The sequence below is a fragment of the Lissotriton vulgaris genome, chromosome 2_1 (genome assembly GCF_964263255.1).
Source record: "Lissotriton vulgaris chromosome 2_1, aLisVul1.2, whole genome shotgun sequence".
Taxonomy (NCBI): Eukaryota; Metazoa; Chordata; class Amphibia; order Caudata; family Salamandridae; genus Lissotriton; species Lissotriton vulgaris.
The window spans coordinates 1,931,572,597-1,931,588,228 of NC_141687.1; the positions used below are offsets into that span (position 1 = coordinate 1,931,572,597).

At 42.3% G+C, this 15,632-nt stretch overlaps 1 protein-coding gene across 5 annotated transcripts in view; it reads right to left on the bottom strand.

Annotated features, from left to right (window-relative positions):
- Window positions 1-15,632, bottom strand: part of NTRK3 (neurotrophic receptor tyrosine kinase 3) — a 1,577,634-nt gene that overhangs the window by 740,348 nt on the left and 821,654 nt on the right. For 4 of the 5 annotated variants that reach the window (XM_086958117.1, XM_086958116.1, XM_086958115.1 and 1 more), the window contains exon 10: window positions 14,094-14,164. In XM_086958117.1, coding sequence (XP_086814243.1) covers window positions 14,094-14,164 — 71 coding nt within the window. The remainder of the gene's footprint in view (window positions 1-14,093; window positions 14,165-15,632) is intronic. The other variant, XM_086958119.1, reaches the window with a different exon arrangement.

Below are 15,632 nucleotides of genomic sequence, written 5' to 3' on the forward strand. Positions count from 1 at the left end.
TAATTTTCTCCCTGAGTGTACTGGGGTAGCTCAGACGTGGGTCCCAGAGCCTCCACACCACTGGAGTCAAGCTAGCCGGGCTGATGAGAGGTGTTACCTCGAAACCGGTCCGGTCCTCGGATGCTTGATTCCGGTCTGGGAAAGATATGGCTGTTGTAGTTCGGACTGGACTGTTCCCATGGGGCACAGGGTCAGAGCTGATTTGCATAAAGCCATTATCTGACCCAGGGTGGTGTGGAGTGCAAAAAACGATGGATTTAGGCCCAGATCCTTGTACTGGGGTGAATGTAAGACATTGATCTACATTCTGTCCATCAAATTGTTTTTTGTAATTTTCTCCCTGAGTGTACTGGGGTAGCTCAGACGTGGGTCCCAGAGCCTCCACACCACTGGAGTCAAGCTAGCCGGGCTGATGAGAGGTGTTACCTCGAAACCGGTCTGGTCCTCGGATGCTTGATTCCGGTCTGGGAAAGATATGGCTGTTGTAGTTTGGACTGAACTGTTCCCATGGGGCACAGGGTCAGAGCTGATTTGCATAAAGCCATTATCTGACCCAGGGTGGTGTGGAGTGCAAAAAACGATGGATTTAGGCCCAGATCCTTGTACTGGGGTGAATGTAATACATTGATCTACATTCTGTCCATCAAATTGTTTTTTGTAATTTTCTCCCTGAGTGTACTGGGGTAGCTCAGACGTGTGTCCCAGAGCCTCCACACCACTGGAGTCAAGCTAGCTGGGCTGATGAGAGGTGTTACCTCGAAACCGGTCCGGTCCTCGGATGCTGGATTCCGGTCTGGGAAAGATATGGCTGTTGTAGTTCGGACTGGACTGTTCCCATGGGGCACAGGGTCAGAGCTGATTTGCATAAAGCCATTATCTGACCCAGGGTGGTGTGGAGTGCAAAAAACGATAGATTTAGGCCCAGATCCTTGTACTGGGGTGAATGTAAGACATTGATCTACATTCTGTCCATCAAATTGTTTTTTGTAATTTTCTCCCTGAGTGTACTGGGGTAGCTCAGACGTGGGTCCCAGAGCCTCCACACCACTGGAGTCAAGCTAGCCGGGCTGATGAGAGGTGTTACCTCGAAACCGGTCCGGTCCTCGGATGCTTGATTCCGGTCTGGGAAAGATATGGCTGTTGTAGTTCGGACTGGACTGTTCCCATGGGGCACAGGGTCAGAGCTGATTTGCATAAAGCCATTATCTGACCCAGGGTGGTGTGGAGTGCAAAAAACGATGAATTTAGGCCCAGATCCTTGTACTGGGGTGAATGTAAGACATTGATCTACATTCTGTCCATCAAATTGTTTTTTGTAATTTTCTCCCTGAGTGTACTGGGGTAGCTCAGACGTGGGTCCCAGAGCCTCCACACCACTGGAGTCAAGCTAGCCGGGCTGATGAGAGGTGTTACCTCGAAACCGGTCCGGTCCTCGGATGCTTGATTCCGGTCTGGGAAAGATATGGCTGTTGTAGTTCGGACTGGACTGTTCCCATGGGGCACAGGGTCAGAGCTGATTTGCATAAAGCCATTATCTGACCCAGGGTGGTGTGGAGTGCAAAAAACGATGGATTTAGGCCCAGATCCTTGTACTGGGGTGAATGTAAGACATTGATCTACATTCTGTCCATCAAATTGTTTTTTGTAATTTCCTCCCGAAGGATGGTGGATAGCTCGCCCCCAGCGGTTCCAGGTGCGACGTTTTCCCCCCGCCAGGTTCTCCATCTGATGTAGTGAACTGGTCCATTTTTGTTTGGGTTGGAGGGACCGGGTTCTGTGGGGTGAGAGTTCTGCCCATTGCCTCCAAGGGTAGTGGTCAATCCGGCCCAAGCAGATCTGGGTGCCGGTCTTGCAAAGTTGGGGAAGAGCGAGGGGAGTAAGGGGGCCTCTGATCCCAGACCGTTAAGGCTGAAGACCGGGTCCTTGAGATCACCCTTCCAGGTCCCAGCAGAAGCAGGAAGAAGAGGATGGCCCAGGCCCAGCCCCAGGGTCAGGTGGAGCGGCCATCCCAGGGGGCGACAGGGTCAGTCCGTGCGCCGGGAGTATTGACAATCCCCCAGCTCTGAGCCCCGCTCAGGAAGATGAAGAGAAAGGGAGGGTGGGTGATGGAACCAGAGTCGGACCACTGCCCTGCCACCCGATGCAATGGCCAATCCTCTCCTCAGAACCCCTCTCACCAGATAATCACTGAAGAGGCGGAAGGGGGGTCACGTCCGACCTGGGGTCAAGGTGGTCCAATGGAGGCAGGTGTACTGCCGCCCCCACGCAGGACTACTGCAATGGTCAGGGCCAAGCCGGGGGCCGCCCACTCAAGTGTGCCGGGAAAGCACCACAGGGAAAACCAAGCGGCTCAGAGGACAGGCCTGCGGATGGCCACGCCATAGAGGAGTCGGTCCAGGGTCAGAGGAGGGAGAATGCCGGGCAACAATGAAGGGGTGGGCACTAGGTCACCTCTGCGCCTCCTGCCAACTGATATGGTGGGCAGTCCACAGCTCCTAAGTCCCAATCACCATCAACAGAGAGATCAAGGGGGCACCTCCACGGGTACACCAGCAGAGTGTCGGCTCTCCCTCCACATCAGGCAGGGTCACCGGGTGAGCCCTGCCCGTGATCTCCGCTACCCGATCCGGTAGCCGGGAGTAGGTCGCATCAGATCCCAGTGCGGGACACCGAGGGAAGAAAAGCCGGATCATGGAGGGATCCCACACCCTCACCACAGCCCCAGGTAGCTCAGAGGGAATGGGAAATGTGAGCATCTGTTCCGTGGCTCAAATGCAATCACTACCAAACATTTAATTGTCTTTTCAGAAATTTCACATCTACAGAAACATAACAATTGATACAGGGAACTGATCACACCTGTTGTTCTTTGAAGTCAAGTTCTAGTGTATCAACGGCATTATGAAAATATCTACAGCTTCATGACCATTGAGCTTTACATTCCTTACATCTTGAAGGACTTAACTCAAGGATTATTTGAAGATGTGGTAGTTTATTCAACTCTACATAAATAATTAGTTGTGACACCCTTTCTCGGTATGTCTCTAAAACAAAAACATGACTCACTGTAACTTTTACATAACTATTAAAGTTGTAGGATTTTCTCTTGTTATGTATTTTTAATGCTCAAATTTCTGCATTGTGCATTGTCAACTGAGACCACAATTAACTGCAAACATGCATAAAAATTAAACACTGATTTCATATCAGAATATTACTGAGCCTATAATTTTAGGATAATGAGCCAGACAATTTTTCAAATATTACCCATTGCATTAATAAATTATCAGAATTCTTATTGGTGAATATATTATTGTTGCTTATTAACCCCTTCTGCACTGCGCAAATTTTCCCTCTGTGCGGGGGTTTTATTGAGTGGGTGGGATTCGGACGACCCCTGGCCATCGTCAGCACATGCCCACCATCACATTGGACAGCCGGGGGAAGTCCCAAGCACACAAGGGGTTAAACAATCTTTTCAGTTACTGTATTACTATCAATTTTTCATATTAAACAGACCAGATCTGAAAAGAGGGGGTTGTATTTTTTGATTATTCTCATGAATCCCATCTGGGCTTCATCAGTCCCACTTGGTAATAAAAGTGAGCTACTTCAAAATAAATATGGAATGAAACCGACTAGTGTGTACTGTAAAATCAATTTGTGGATACTATTTATCTATGAACTACAATCATGATTTTACAATTGGTTTTATCTCAATTATGCATTTATGCAGTAATTTACGGTCTTTTAAGGGTTTTTACAGCAATGAATTGAATATTAAATTTTTTTTACATATTTAATGACGTTTTTATATGTTTTTATATTTATTCTCAATTGCTGTGATCAGTATGAATATTTACATAACCCTTTATGCCTTGACTCGTTGTGAATAGCAAATCGCGGGGGCATAGTGATGAAGAAGTGTGGGGGGCCCCAATCCCCCCCACACTGCCCAGGGGACCGCCGCCCCCGGGGCAAAGCAACGCAGCCCCCTGGCGCATACTGGAGGCTTCCGGTGGGCTAGCTGTCCCCCAGGGACCCCCAGTATGCAAGGGGAATTAGTTCCCCCTCTGCGCAAATGCGCCAGGGGGCTCCGTTGCAGAGAGGTGTAAAACGGGACAAAGCCTCATTACACCTCTCTGCAATGCAGCCCCCCTGGCGCATACTGGAGGTTCCAGGTGGGCTAGTTGGGCCCCAGGGACCCCTAGTATGCAAGGGGAATTAGTTGCCCCTCTGCCAACATGCCCGGGGGCTGCGTTGCAGAGAGGTGTAAAAAAGGGTGTAGCCTCATTACACCTCTCTGCAAAGCAGCCCCTTGGCGCATATTGGAGGTTCCAGGTGGGCTAGTTGGCACCAAGAGACCCCCAGTATGCAAGGGGAATTATGCAAACATGCCCGGGGGCTGCGTTGCAGAGAGGTGTATAAAAGGGTGTGGCCTCATTACACCTCTCTGCAATGCAGCCCCCTGACGCATACTGGAGGTTTCCAGGTGGGCTAGCTGGCCCCCAAGGACCCCGAGTATGCAAGGGGAATTAGTTCCTCTGCAAACGCGCCAGGGGGCAATATGTAATGTAATTTAAAAAATAAAATATCTAAAAATAAAGAATTTAAAATAATGTAGTAAATCAGTATAAAAAATATAACAATTAATTCATTTAAAAATTATCATTTACAAAACCATTGAAATTCACTGAAAAAACCATAGGTTTCAGCCACGTTATAGTTAGGAATGATTGAGTACATGAATGAGTGACTATATAGAACTATTGGTGAATGAGTGGATGTGGAAGTAGATGTTGAAATAGGTTGTTGTAACTGGTATTGGTATCTCCATTTTCTTAAAAAATGTTGTTTCTATTTTTGAATGTGTGTATCACAGATTATATTACAGTGAGAGGAGGTCTGCCACTCTTTCACAAGGATGATGTCATCAGTGATGTCATGAGTGATGTCACTGACCATGTCATGAGTGATGTAATATGTGACATCATCAGCAGTGCATTGCGGGTGCGCGAGCTATAGTTAGCTGAACTAGCTATAACGGTGGAATTTCAAAGCTTTTGTATGAGTAAAATGACCAGCTAACTATAACTGTCGTGAAACCTATGTTTTTTATGTGAATTTCAAAGGTTTTTAAAATGCTAATTCCTAACTATAACGTGTGTGAAACCTATGGTTTTTTCAATGAATATATGTATATATGAATTTTATTTAAACATCCTCACAATAATAGAGCTGGTAAAACAAGTAGCAGTAATATTGCAATTCATGCCTCTATCACTATTGGGATTATTTTTAACCTGGGTACTCCTATGGTTCTGACTCCAATACTTCTCTATTTTCAGATAAATACAATTACATATAATATTCCTCAGTGTAAACAGGTGGAAACTTAATTATTTAAACATTTCCACTTTTTGCTTGGAAATTAATGAATCAATCAATTTTTTTTTATAAACAACAGAAAATCTCCTTCATAGCTTCTATTATATAATAAAACAGCCCCACCTCTCCACTTCGATTTTTCTTGAGTAAAAAAAAGTTTTTATTACAACTCATGCTTTTTCTAGTCAAAGATCTTTTGAAGATGTTATGTTTGCTTTAACTGAGAACAAATGCAAATGAACAATTGATGGACACTATCCTACATTTACCGCAAATCAGAGATCTGGGCCTAAATCCATTGCACCATGCCATTCAAGTTTGAACCCAGACATTTGCAAATCAGTCTTGAGCCTGTGCCCAATAAGAACAGTCCAGCCCGTACTGCCAGGCCATGTCCTCCCTGGTCTGGAACCAAGCATCCTAGGACTGGTTTCGGGGTTTCACCCCTCATCAGTCAGAATAGCTTGACTCCAGTGGGATGGAAAACACGGGAGACACGTCTGGGCATACCCGTGCCACTCAGGGTGACAAATGCAAAAAGAACAATTGATGGACAGAATGCAGAACAATGTCATACATTCACCGCAGTACAGAGATCTGGACCTAAATCCATTGTTTTTTTGCTCACCATGCCATTCCAATTTGAACCCAGCCATATGCAAAATAGTCTTGACCCTGTGCCCAATGGGAACAGTCCAGTTCGAACAGCCAGGACAGGTCTGCCTCGGACTGGGGCCAAGTATCTTAAGACTGGTTTCGGGGTTTCACCCTTCATCAGCCAGGATTGCTTGACTCCAGTGGCATGGAAAGCATGGGACCCACGTCTGGGCATACCAGTTCCACTCTGGTTGACAAATGCATAAAGAACAATTGATGGACAGAATGCAGAACAATTGTGTGTATTTTGCTTAACTGAGAACAAGGCACATGAAAGATATGTGGTTAGGCAGATATAGGATAAAAAAATATTTTGTTGTGAACTCTGGTTAAGGAAGGGATACCCAAAGAGCAATCCTCCTGCAACATTTACACAAATAGAGCCTATCACAATCAAGTTGCCTAGGGAGCTAGTTATATGAAAGATGTCTACTGCATTTGGCATCCCATATGTATATTATCACCTCTTATCTTCATATAAAGCATGTCTCAGCTCAAAGGGGGTTTACCACTTTTAGAAATAGTGAAACATTGATACAATAGTAAAGTTGCACATGCCCAGGAGAAGTGGCCATGCTTATCGGACTTGCACATCATCTTAAGATCTATAGTCACTAGCGCCCTAGCCCACATACCACCAATAGAATTGCCCATTGGCTTGGTAGTTTAGTCTGCCCTGTTCCCATGATGCACTGGGCCAGGGACAGAGTGATTTGCATATAGCCAGGTTCTGAACTGGGATGGTGCAGTGAGATAAATAACGGTGATGGATCAAGCCCTGATATTTGGACTGGGTAAGAGTGGTCTGCTTAATTCAGACACTCTGTTCATCACCACCCCCTTTTCTGAATCGTTTTTGGCCACTATAGATGTGGCAGGGTATACTCAGACATGAGTCCCTTTCTCACTGCACCATCAGGATTCAAGCAAACCGGGCCGAAGACGGCTGAAATGCCAGAAACCGGTCCCCGGTAGCTTGTCTCCTTTCTGGTGAAGAATTGGCTTGGTAGTTTAGTATGCCCTGTTCCCATGATGCACTGGGCCAGGGACAGACTGATTTGCATATAGCCAGGTTCTGAACTAGGATGGTGCAGTGAGATAAATAACGGTGATGGATCAAGCCCTGATCTTTGGACTGGGTAAGAGTGGTCTGCTTAATTCAGACACTCTGTTCATCACCACCCCCTTTTCTGAATCGTTTTTGGCCACTATAGGTGTGGCAGGGTATACTCAGACATGAGTCCCTCTCTCACTGCACCATCAGGATTCAAGCAAGCCGGGCCGAAGACGGCTGAAATGCCAGAAACCGGTCCCCGGTAGCTTGTCTTTTTTCTGGTGAAGAATTGGCTTGGTAGTTTAGTCTGCCCTGTTCCCATGATGCACTGGGCCAGGGACAGACTGATTTGCATATAGCCAGGTTCTGAACTGGGATGGTGCAGTGAGATAAATAACGGTGATGGATCAAGCCCTGATCTTTGGACTGGGTAAGAGTGGTCTGCTTAATTCAGACACTCTGTTCATCACCACCCCCTTTTCTGAATCGTTTTTGGCCACTATAGGTGTGGCAGGGTATACTCAGACATGAGTCCCTTTCTCACTGCACCATCAGGATTCAAGCAAGCCGGGCCGAAGACGGCTGAAATGCCCGAAACCGGTCCCTGGTAGCTTGTCTCCTTTCTGGTGAAGAATTGGCTTGGTAGTTTAGTCTGCCCTGTTCCCATGATGCACTGGGCCAGGGACAGACTGATTTGCATATAGCCAGGTTCTGAACTGGGATGGTGCAGTGAGATAAATAACGGTGATGGATCAAGCCCTGATCTTTGGGTAAGAGTGGTCTGGTTCTGAACTGGGATGGTGCAGTGAGATAAATAACGGTGATGGATCAAGCCCTGATCTTTGGACTGGGTAAGAGTGGTCTGCTTAATTCAGACACTCTGTTCATCACCACCCCCTTTTCTGAATCGTTTTTGGCCACTATAGATGTGGCAGGGTATACTCAGACATGAGTCCCTTTCTCACTGCACCATCAGGATTCAAGCAAACCGGGCCGAAGACGGCTGAAATGCCAGAAACCGGTCCCCGGTAGCTGGTCTCCTTTCTGGTGAAGAATTGGCTTGGTAGTTTAGTCTGCCCTGTTCCCATGATGCACTGGGCCAGGGACAGACTGATTTGCATATAGCCAGGTTCTGAACTGGGATGGTGCAGTGAGATAAATAATGGTGATGGATCAAGCCCTGATCTTTGGACTGGGTAAGAGTGGTCTGCTTAATTCAGACACTCTGTTCATCACCACCCCCTTTTCTGAATCATAAGTGGCATCAGGCAACCTTTGAACATCACAGACATTGGATGTTAAATGTTTAAACTGAGAGGCTTATCTCAACAATTGACAAACACCACAAAGTACATCGAGGAAAGCACAAACTCACTGTTGTAAATATGGCATTCAATAATCTGATTGAGTCTACTTCATACACCTGGGATGCTGATTCCGGGTTTCGGGACAGTGCATTAAGGTCAAACCCTCGAGTGCCTCATACCTAATTTGCGTGCTATTCAGCATGTATAACTATATGTGGAATAAACAAATCAATTTTGCGCATGGGGAATAGGGAGTAGCTGCATGCCCTTATTATTATAAAGTTGCACTGTGTGTTGTTTAATATCGAATGGCTATTGGAAAAAAACTACCGTCAGCTTAATCTTAACTAATGTATCTCTATTACAGTGGCCTTATTTGCCAAAGTTGTAGTGAGTTATAGTGTAGCCAGGAACTGTTAGGAATGAGATATAGAACAGCATAACAATGAAGATAGCACCTCCATATTATGCATCATCAGATGGCTTAACATATTCAAGAAAAGAAGCAAAAATATGGACCCTAAAAGATCACAAATGAGGCTAGGTTCAAAGGCAGATATAGGTGTCTCATGGCACCATGCTCGGCCCTTCTATGCAGAAATGTACTAATCCTTTCCGTGAGAGTCCATCAAAACCATCCATTTCCTACAAATATAGAGTCATGCTGAAGAAGATTAAAGGTCTCTAACAGATACAACTTGATAATGGCTGAAATTAGTCACCCATAGTGGTCATTAACATCTGTATAACAAAGTCAAGAAACAACTATTTATTTATTTAGACAGCTGTGTGGTGGAGGCCCATTCAATGACCTGGGGCAAATTATCTAATTTAGTAATAGGCATGTCCTAAGGAGGTTTATTTAAGTTTATGTTACAAATAATGTGTGTAACTTATTTTTTCTTTCTTTCATTTATTCCGTTTAAATTTCTCTTGATAACACACACATCAAATTTAGAGGGACAGGAAGCTTAATGGTACTGGTCTTTGCAGGCATTTCACCCTCCTTTTTGACTACATTCCATGTCACGTTTTGACTGAGTTCAGGCACAGTGAATGTTTAATATGGTTATGTATCCAACCCCCATAGCTTATCCACTGACTCAAATTGCTTCCCTTCATCCATGTAGTCACTAAGTCTAGGGTATGGCCGAAAAAAGGACATTACTTCTTCTCAAGGGAGCATAAGCTCAAGCTACAATTGTTAGGTATCTGTTACATTCTTGATGTCAAGTTTTTAATAGTGTATGTTTTACATAAAATCATTGGATTTTTTTTCTCTGTAACTTAAAGAGCAGTGATTCATGAGAATCCACCATCTTCCAATATCAAAGAGGAGAGTCTCACTACCATATACAAAGACCAAAAAGAGTCTTGGTGCTTCTAGTCTTGTTCACTGCATTAAAAACCACTTAAATATATCCATAACAAATATTTGGTTATCACCTGGACAAACACTGCATAATGATCACCTGTTTTTTATCTATTCACCAATCAGTGACCCTCCACCGGAGACCACTATAAGAAATGGCTCGTGGCATTGAGGAAATTCAAAATCCAGTAAATAAAACTGCAATACATGCACCATCCACAACACTTTTTGAACATCATGGATGTGCTCTAATGTGGGTTCCGATAAGTGTTTCTTTGAATGAAGCTAGAAGGGCGCCTACAAACTGTGACAAAATGGGCTAAGAATTTTCTTGGAGCTGTCCCTTTGAAAGTTACTCCTGATTTACCAAACCTGTATGAGAAACTCATTTAGCAATATTCAGAGGATTTGATTACTATTTCGTTCACGTTGTATATGCCTTGCCTTAGTACCCCTACTTGTGCAATTCACAAGCTGAAATTACTGGTGAAGTTTCCAAGGTAAAGAAACACATAAGTATCTTCATCCTTTGGGTTACACTGTCTCAAAGTGAGGAAAACAGCCATTAGATTTACCAAGTTTAAACTGAATCATATCAGCGGCCTCCAAACTTCTAAGTGCCCTTGAAGCTGGTGTTATGAGATATGGTGAGCAAAGAAGATACACCGCAAACACCAATTATAAAACAAGCTGACACAGGAGAAATACTTTGACAGTTGTTATCAAGTTGCTTTTGTCTAGCATATCATTCTTATCACTCCTGTTTGATAGCTGGTTTGGCTTAATACAATGATCCTCTGGCTCTTTTTTCACATTATCTTTACTTGAAAGAGCTGTGATGTGGTAAGGGAGAGCATGGATGTCTCCTCATGCTGTGCATGGTGTTACCAGGATCAGCCTGCTGTCACTGAAAACATGATTCCTCATCTGTCTGCCAGAGTGAAGTGCTGGGTCAAATGTGTGAAAGGGGCATAGACTAATCAACATAGAAATCCCTCAATACTTTCATGGCAGAAAAACGAAGTCATATCCTGGCATGGCAGATAATAATGTATAAATTAATTGAAACAAACTGTTGTTTTATATAGGTGGTTAAGAAGACACAACAAAATGAGTGAAAATATGGAAGCTGCAGAGAGAATAATATATCTCCATCCTTTAAAATCTGATATTATTCTTTTTAATGGAGATTACAACTCATGCAGTTGCCTTGTGAGGTTATTTTTTTGCATTTAATTAAAATGAAGTCTGTTTGTCACAACAGTAACCCTGACTCTGTTAAGGCTCGCATATTACCAGTAAAATGAGCACATGAAGGAATACTTAAAAAGAAGCCCATGATATATTTGAATTCATTGTTGCCTGAATCAATTGGTAGATGTGGTGCTTGTGGGTTTGAAGCAGGGATTTAGAAAGCCGGAGACCCATGTGACTCAGATGAATGACACAGCTTATCTTTCCTTTTATAATGGCTGTAAGGTGTGCTTCTTCTTCACCAACGTAAGATTCTTGCCTGATAGATTGATGACAGTATTGCGAGTTTATACACTGTTGATTTAAATTTTCTGATTTCATGAGGCCTTTTTCCTCAAAGCTTATCTATGTGTGGGTGAATGCTTACGCTCAAAGTCTGCTAACCATAAATCAGATAGTCCCAATATGATTGTCCAGCAACTTCCTACATAACCTTGACATTGGAGTTCTAGCAAATGTGGATGGATGTAGAGGATTTTCTCTTCCAATCAATATTCCGGGCCACCGTGTAGTGGTACCTCTTGTCAGACTCCCATTACTTAATTGTTCTTCAATTCAAGAAATGTATTTAGTTTTCTAAAGCACATGTTTAGAAATGTTGGCGTAAAGTCACCCTAAATAATCATTTAAGTTATTTAATACTTTTAAATCTTAAATTATTTTGTGGGGTGAGAACATGAGTGCAGTGGTAATTACTTGTGCCTGTTTTCTCTAGGGGGAAGCACAAGCCTTCTTTATCTAGCAGAGATTCCCTTTTCTTAAGTCAAGGTGAATCACATTGTATTGATTAATGCAGTAGGTTGTACTTTCACAAGATTATTTGACTTCAGAATCCCATGTTTGCATTCAGTGATATATTATAGCCCAGAATTAGATTTTTACCTTGTGTTTACTCTTATGCTACATTTGTTTCTATCCGCTTACTGTTGGATGTATGATAACAAAATAACACCTTTATTCTAAAACTCACCACATTGCCTTCCTGCAAGTTTGGGGGTTGAGAGTTTGTAAGAAAATATTAACAATCCTAGTTTTGATACTAAACTATATTGTATAGCAACTCTACTAATTGGAGGCACACATTTTCGGGGCAGCATTTGATACAGAATACCGCCACATTCTTTTTTTGCAAACTATAGCCTTTTATCAATTTTTTTAATGCTACATTCACCCCCATTACCTTGTGTGTATTTTCTTAATTTTACATCATGTTACAAGTGTAATGTTATCTTTTCAATGTCTAAAGCTAGGTATTCTACATACCTAAAGAAACTACAAATCTTTTGTCTCTCAAAGAATTGTTATTCTATACTTTGTATTGTTTTTTTTTATGCTAAACTACTAAATTTGAAACGCTGTATTACCTAGCTTGACTTTTGGGATATCAGTTAAGGAACAGTGCCAAGCCCAGGTCGCAAACACGTTTGCATGTTTTCCACACAGACTGGATTGGAACCTGGGCTTCATTTGTCCATGCAACTGATGTACTAATAAGTTGCATTCCAAAATGATTTTTTTTCTCAATTAACCTCCGCAACGTTCACATTTCTGAAACAACACCATTGGCAATGCGCTTACTCTTCTTTCCAGTTGTCGGTTGAAGATTATTTTTTTTCTAGAGCGTGTCTGAAAATGTATTCATTGTGAAATCTACCTGATGTCTTCTTTCTTACTGCTGAAGACTCGACTAATCTGCATAAAAATAACATGGTCGCATGTCTGGGACAATAACCAGTGCTGCAGATTCACAGTTTTGTTTGTACGAAATGTAGTGTTTATTAATTATATTCAATAGAAACTGTGCATTATAGCACACAATTAAAGTGTTGTATAAAATACACATATATGTGATTAAATTCATTAAAGACTCGTGGCTGCTGTACTTCCCAGCACCATCTGGAAAACTCACTGATAACCTTATGAATTTTCCAGGTATGAAAATGGTAAAGGTGATACCTTCCATCATGTTATTTAGAGCGGACCAATTGACTCATGAAATTGAGAAATTCCAATCAGATTTTCAGAATGACCAAAGATTAGTGTAAAAAGTTCTAGCGAAATTAATTAAATGCTAAATATTTTCGTTTACATATTTGTGTGGATACACTGAACACTACACGCTATTTTAGTACTTAGTGGGTCAATAAAGGTAGCTCTGGTAGTAGGTGGGTGTTCAATTATAGCGAAATTACAACCTATGTTTTGGAATTCACTGGGCATGCAGTGCTTTTTTGGTAGCATTGGTGAAGCTATTGGCAACATGAGAGACAGTCAGGGGGTTTGGTAATGTTGTTGAAGCAGTGATATATCTTTTGATAAGAATTTTGAAAAGTTTTGCACAAAGGTAATGGAGGATAATGAAAATTAATCTCCATTTTACTGAAGGACGAAGATGGGAATATGACACTCACTGGAGGAGCTCTTGGCTAAATGAGAATTACTCAGCAATTGGGCAGTTTAGTTGAAGTATTGAAATATGAATTGACAAGCATATAGAAAAGCACTACAGTAAGCTAATAAAGAACAAACAGGCATCACCACTGTACTGGAGGAAGTAGAGGGGGATATGACCAAACATCATCATGGTTCAAGTGAATGAATACATACCGAGAGAGGCGAAATATTGGCAAAAGTTCACGAAATTAATCTGGTCACAGGTTGAGGTAAACTATTGATATGTCAATAGGTGTTATATAAGTAGACTTCCACATTTACGTAAGCATTGGACATTTTTTTTTGTTTGACTGTTGATCCAACGCATCTATCTGGCCACGAGAGTCGAAAATTATATAGTACTGTTTGTTTGAAAATTGTTCTTCTAAGCAACAGTAGAAAGAGTACAAACAATTCTGGAAAAGGTACATAAGGCTTCTACTGATTAGAAATTAACCGAAAAGCTATTCTCCCTGCAGGGGCAGGAATATGTAAACCATCAACACATTCTTACGTTTCTAGGGGCATTTTTCCCTTATTGGCTATGTTCAATGTTTCCCCTTTCTGTTTCATTCTCATTCGAGAAACACATTTGTCTGGAAATTCATTAAAAAAAATTAAAACATACCCCAAATGTGTCTTCTTCTGGTTTGTGTGTCACGCTGATTGGAGGGGTTGGGCTGCCTCCAAAGTCTGCTACTGAAACAAAATAAAAAACATATTTCAGTGAAAATGCTGTCAATTTAGATTGCTCTAAAATTTTGAGGTTACATTGACATCTTTCCTTTTAGATAATTAGACCGCTGCCAGCCCGTGTTATCTTACAAAGGTACAGGCAAATATTTAATGTGGATATGAAATGTACGTTTTTGTTTTACAGGATTTACAGTCATCTTGCCTTACGAAACGCAAATCAGAAAATGAACTTCAGAAAGTTTTAATTAAGACACTTATCGACCCAGTATCACATTTGAGAAATTGCTCTAAAAATCAGATCAGTAATATTAAATAGCATGTCTGTACGCAGGGTTATGCACTAGACCCATTTTAACAATAGCTTATTTACATACAGGTTATGACTAGGTTTGTGCGAAGCCCTTACGTTTTTGCTCTAGAAATGTTTTGGGATTTTTTTTAAACTTTGGAAACATAATTTGTAGCTGCAAAACACATTGAGGAAAAGTTTATTCTGAAAGTGGATTTCGAAAAAGAAGTCTAGAAATACCCACTATTAGTGAAAGAATTGTTTGGAAAAGGTTTTGACAAGAAAATAGTTGTGCATTTTTTCCTGAGAAGAAACTCCCACAAGATGATCTAGGTAAAGTGTCTAATCTCAGAAAATGGTACAAACTGTCAGCCTCATGCAACATCGTGTGCAAAGCTTGAAGCTTCAACCATATTTAGGTACAACATTTTATAATAGCCTATACTGAACACCTGCAATATCAGTAATGATCACTCCATACAAATGACACAAAGAAAGGGGCGTGGGTTGAGCGCCAACGGACATGGCAGGCAGTTAGTTCTGCTCCGGGCTGAGGTCGGAGAAGCCGCTGAATTTCTGCAAATGGAGTGACTTCGCAGAGCATCCTTGTTGTAGAACTTGGCAACGGATTTTATACCGCGCTAAAAGATATTGCTGTTTAACCATGGTAAGCCCGCAATTAACCATAATTCTCTCTTGAAATGCAGAGCACTCTGTGAACGGACCGCGGTCGCCATTTTGTGTTCTCTCTGACGTCTGGCGGTGCATAGCAGTTTCCCCTGATACAAATACTGCTCTAAATGGACCACCAATGCACTGTAGGACACCGTTGAATTTGCAGCGGTAAGCCCAAATTTTGTGGGGAGTTCCCTCTGACATGTGGCATGCTTTATGAATGAATTACAGCTTTTTTCTACTTTATTCTCTTTTCAACGCTTTGCCCCATGCAGCGGTCTTCTCCTTATTTAAATTACCGGTCTGAATGAAATGTATGCTGTTTTGATGGACACTTCTTATTTATGCACTGTTAAACCCACATTGCTACTGAAAGTCCACTTTCATATGCGGGACGATCCATGACTGGACTACGACCCCGATTTTATGATCCCCTAAATCCTTGCCTCATGCGGTGATCTCTCATCAACAAAATGCAGCTTTGTGTGGGCATCTTTTTTGCTTGAC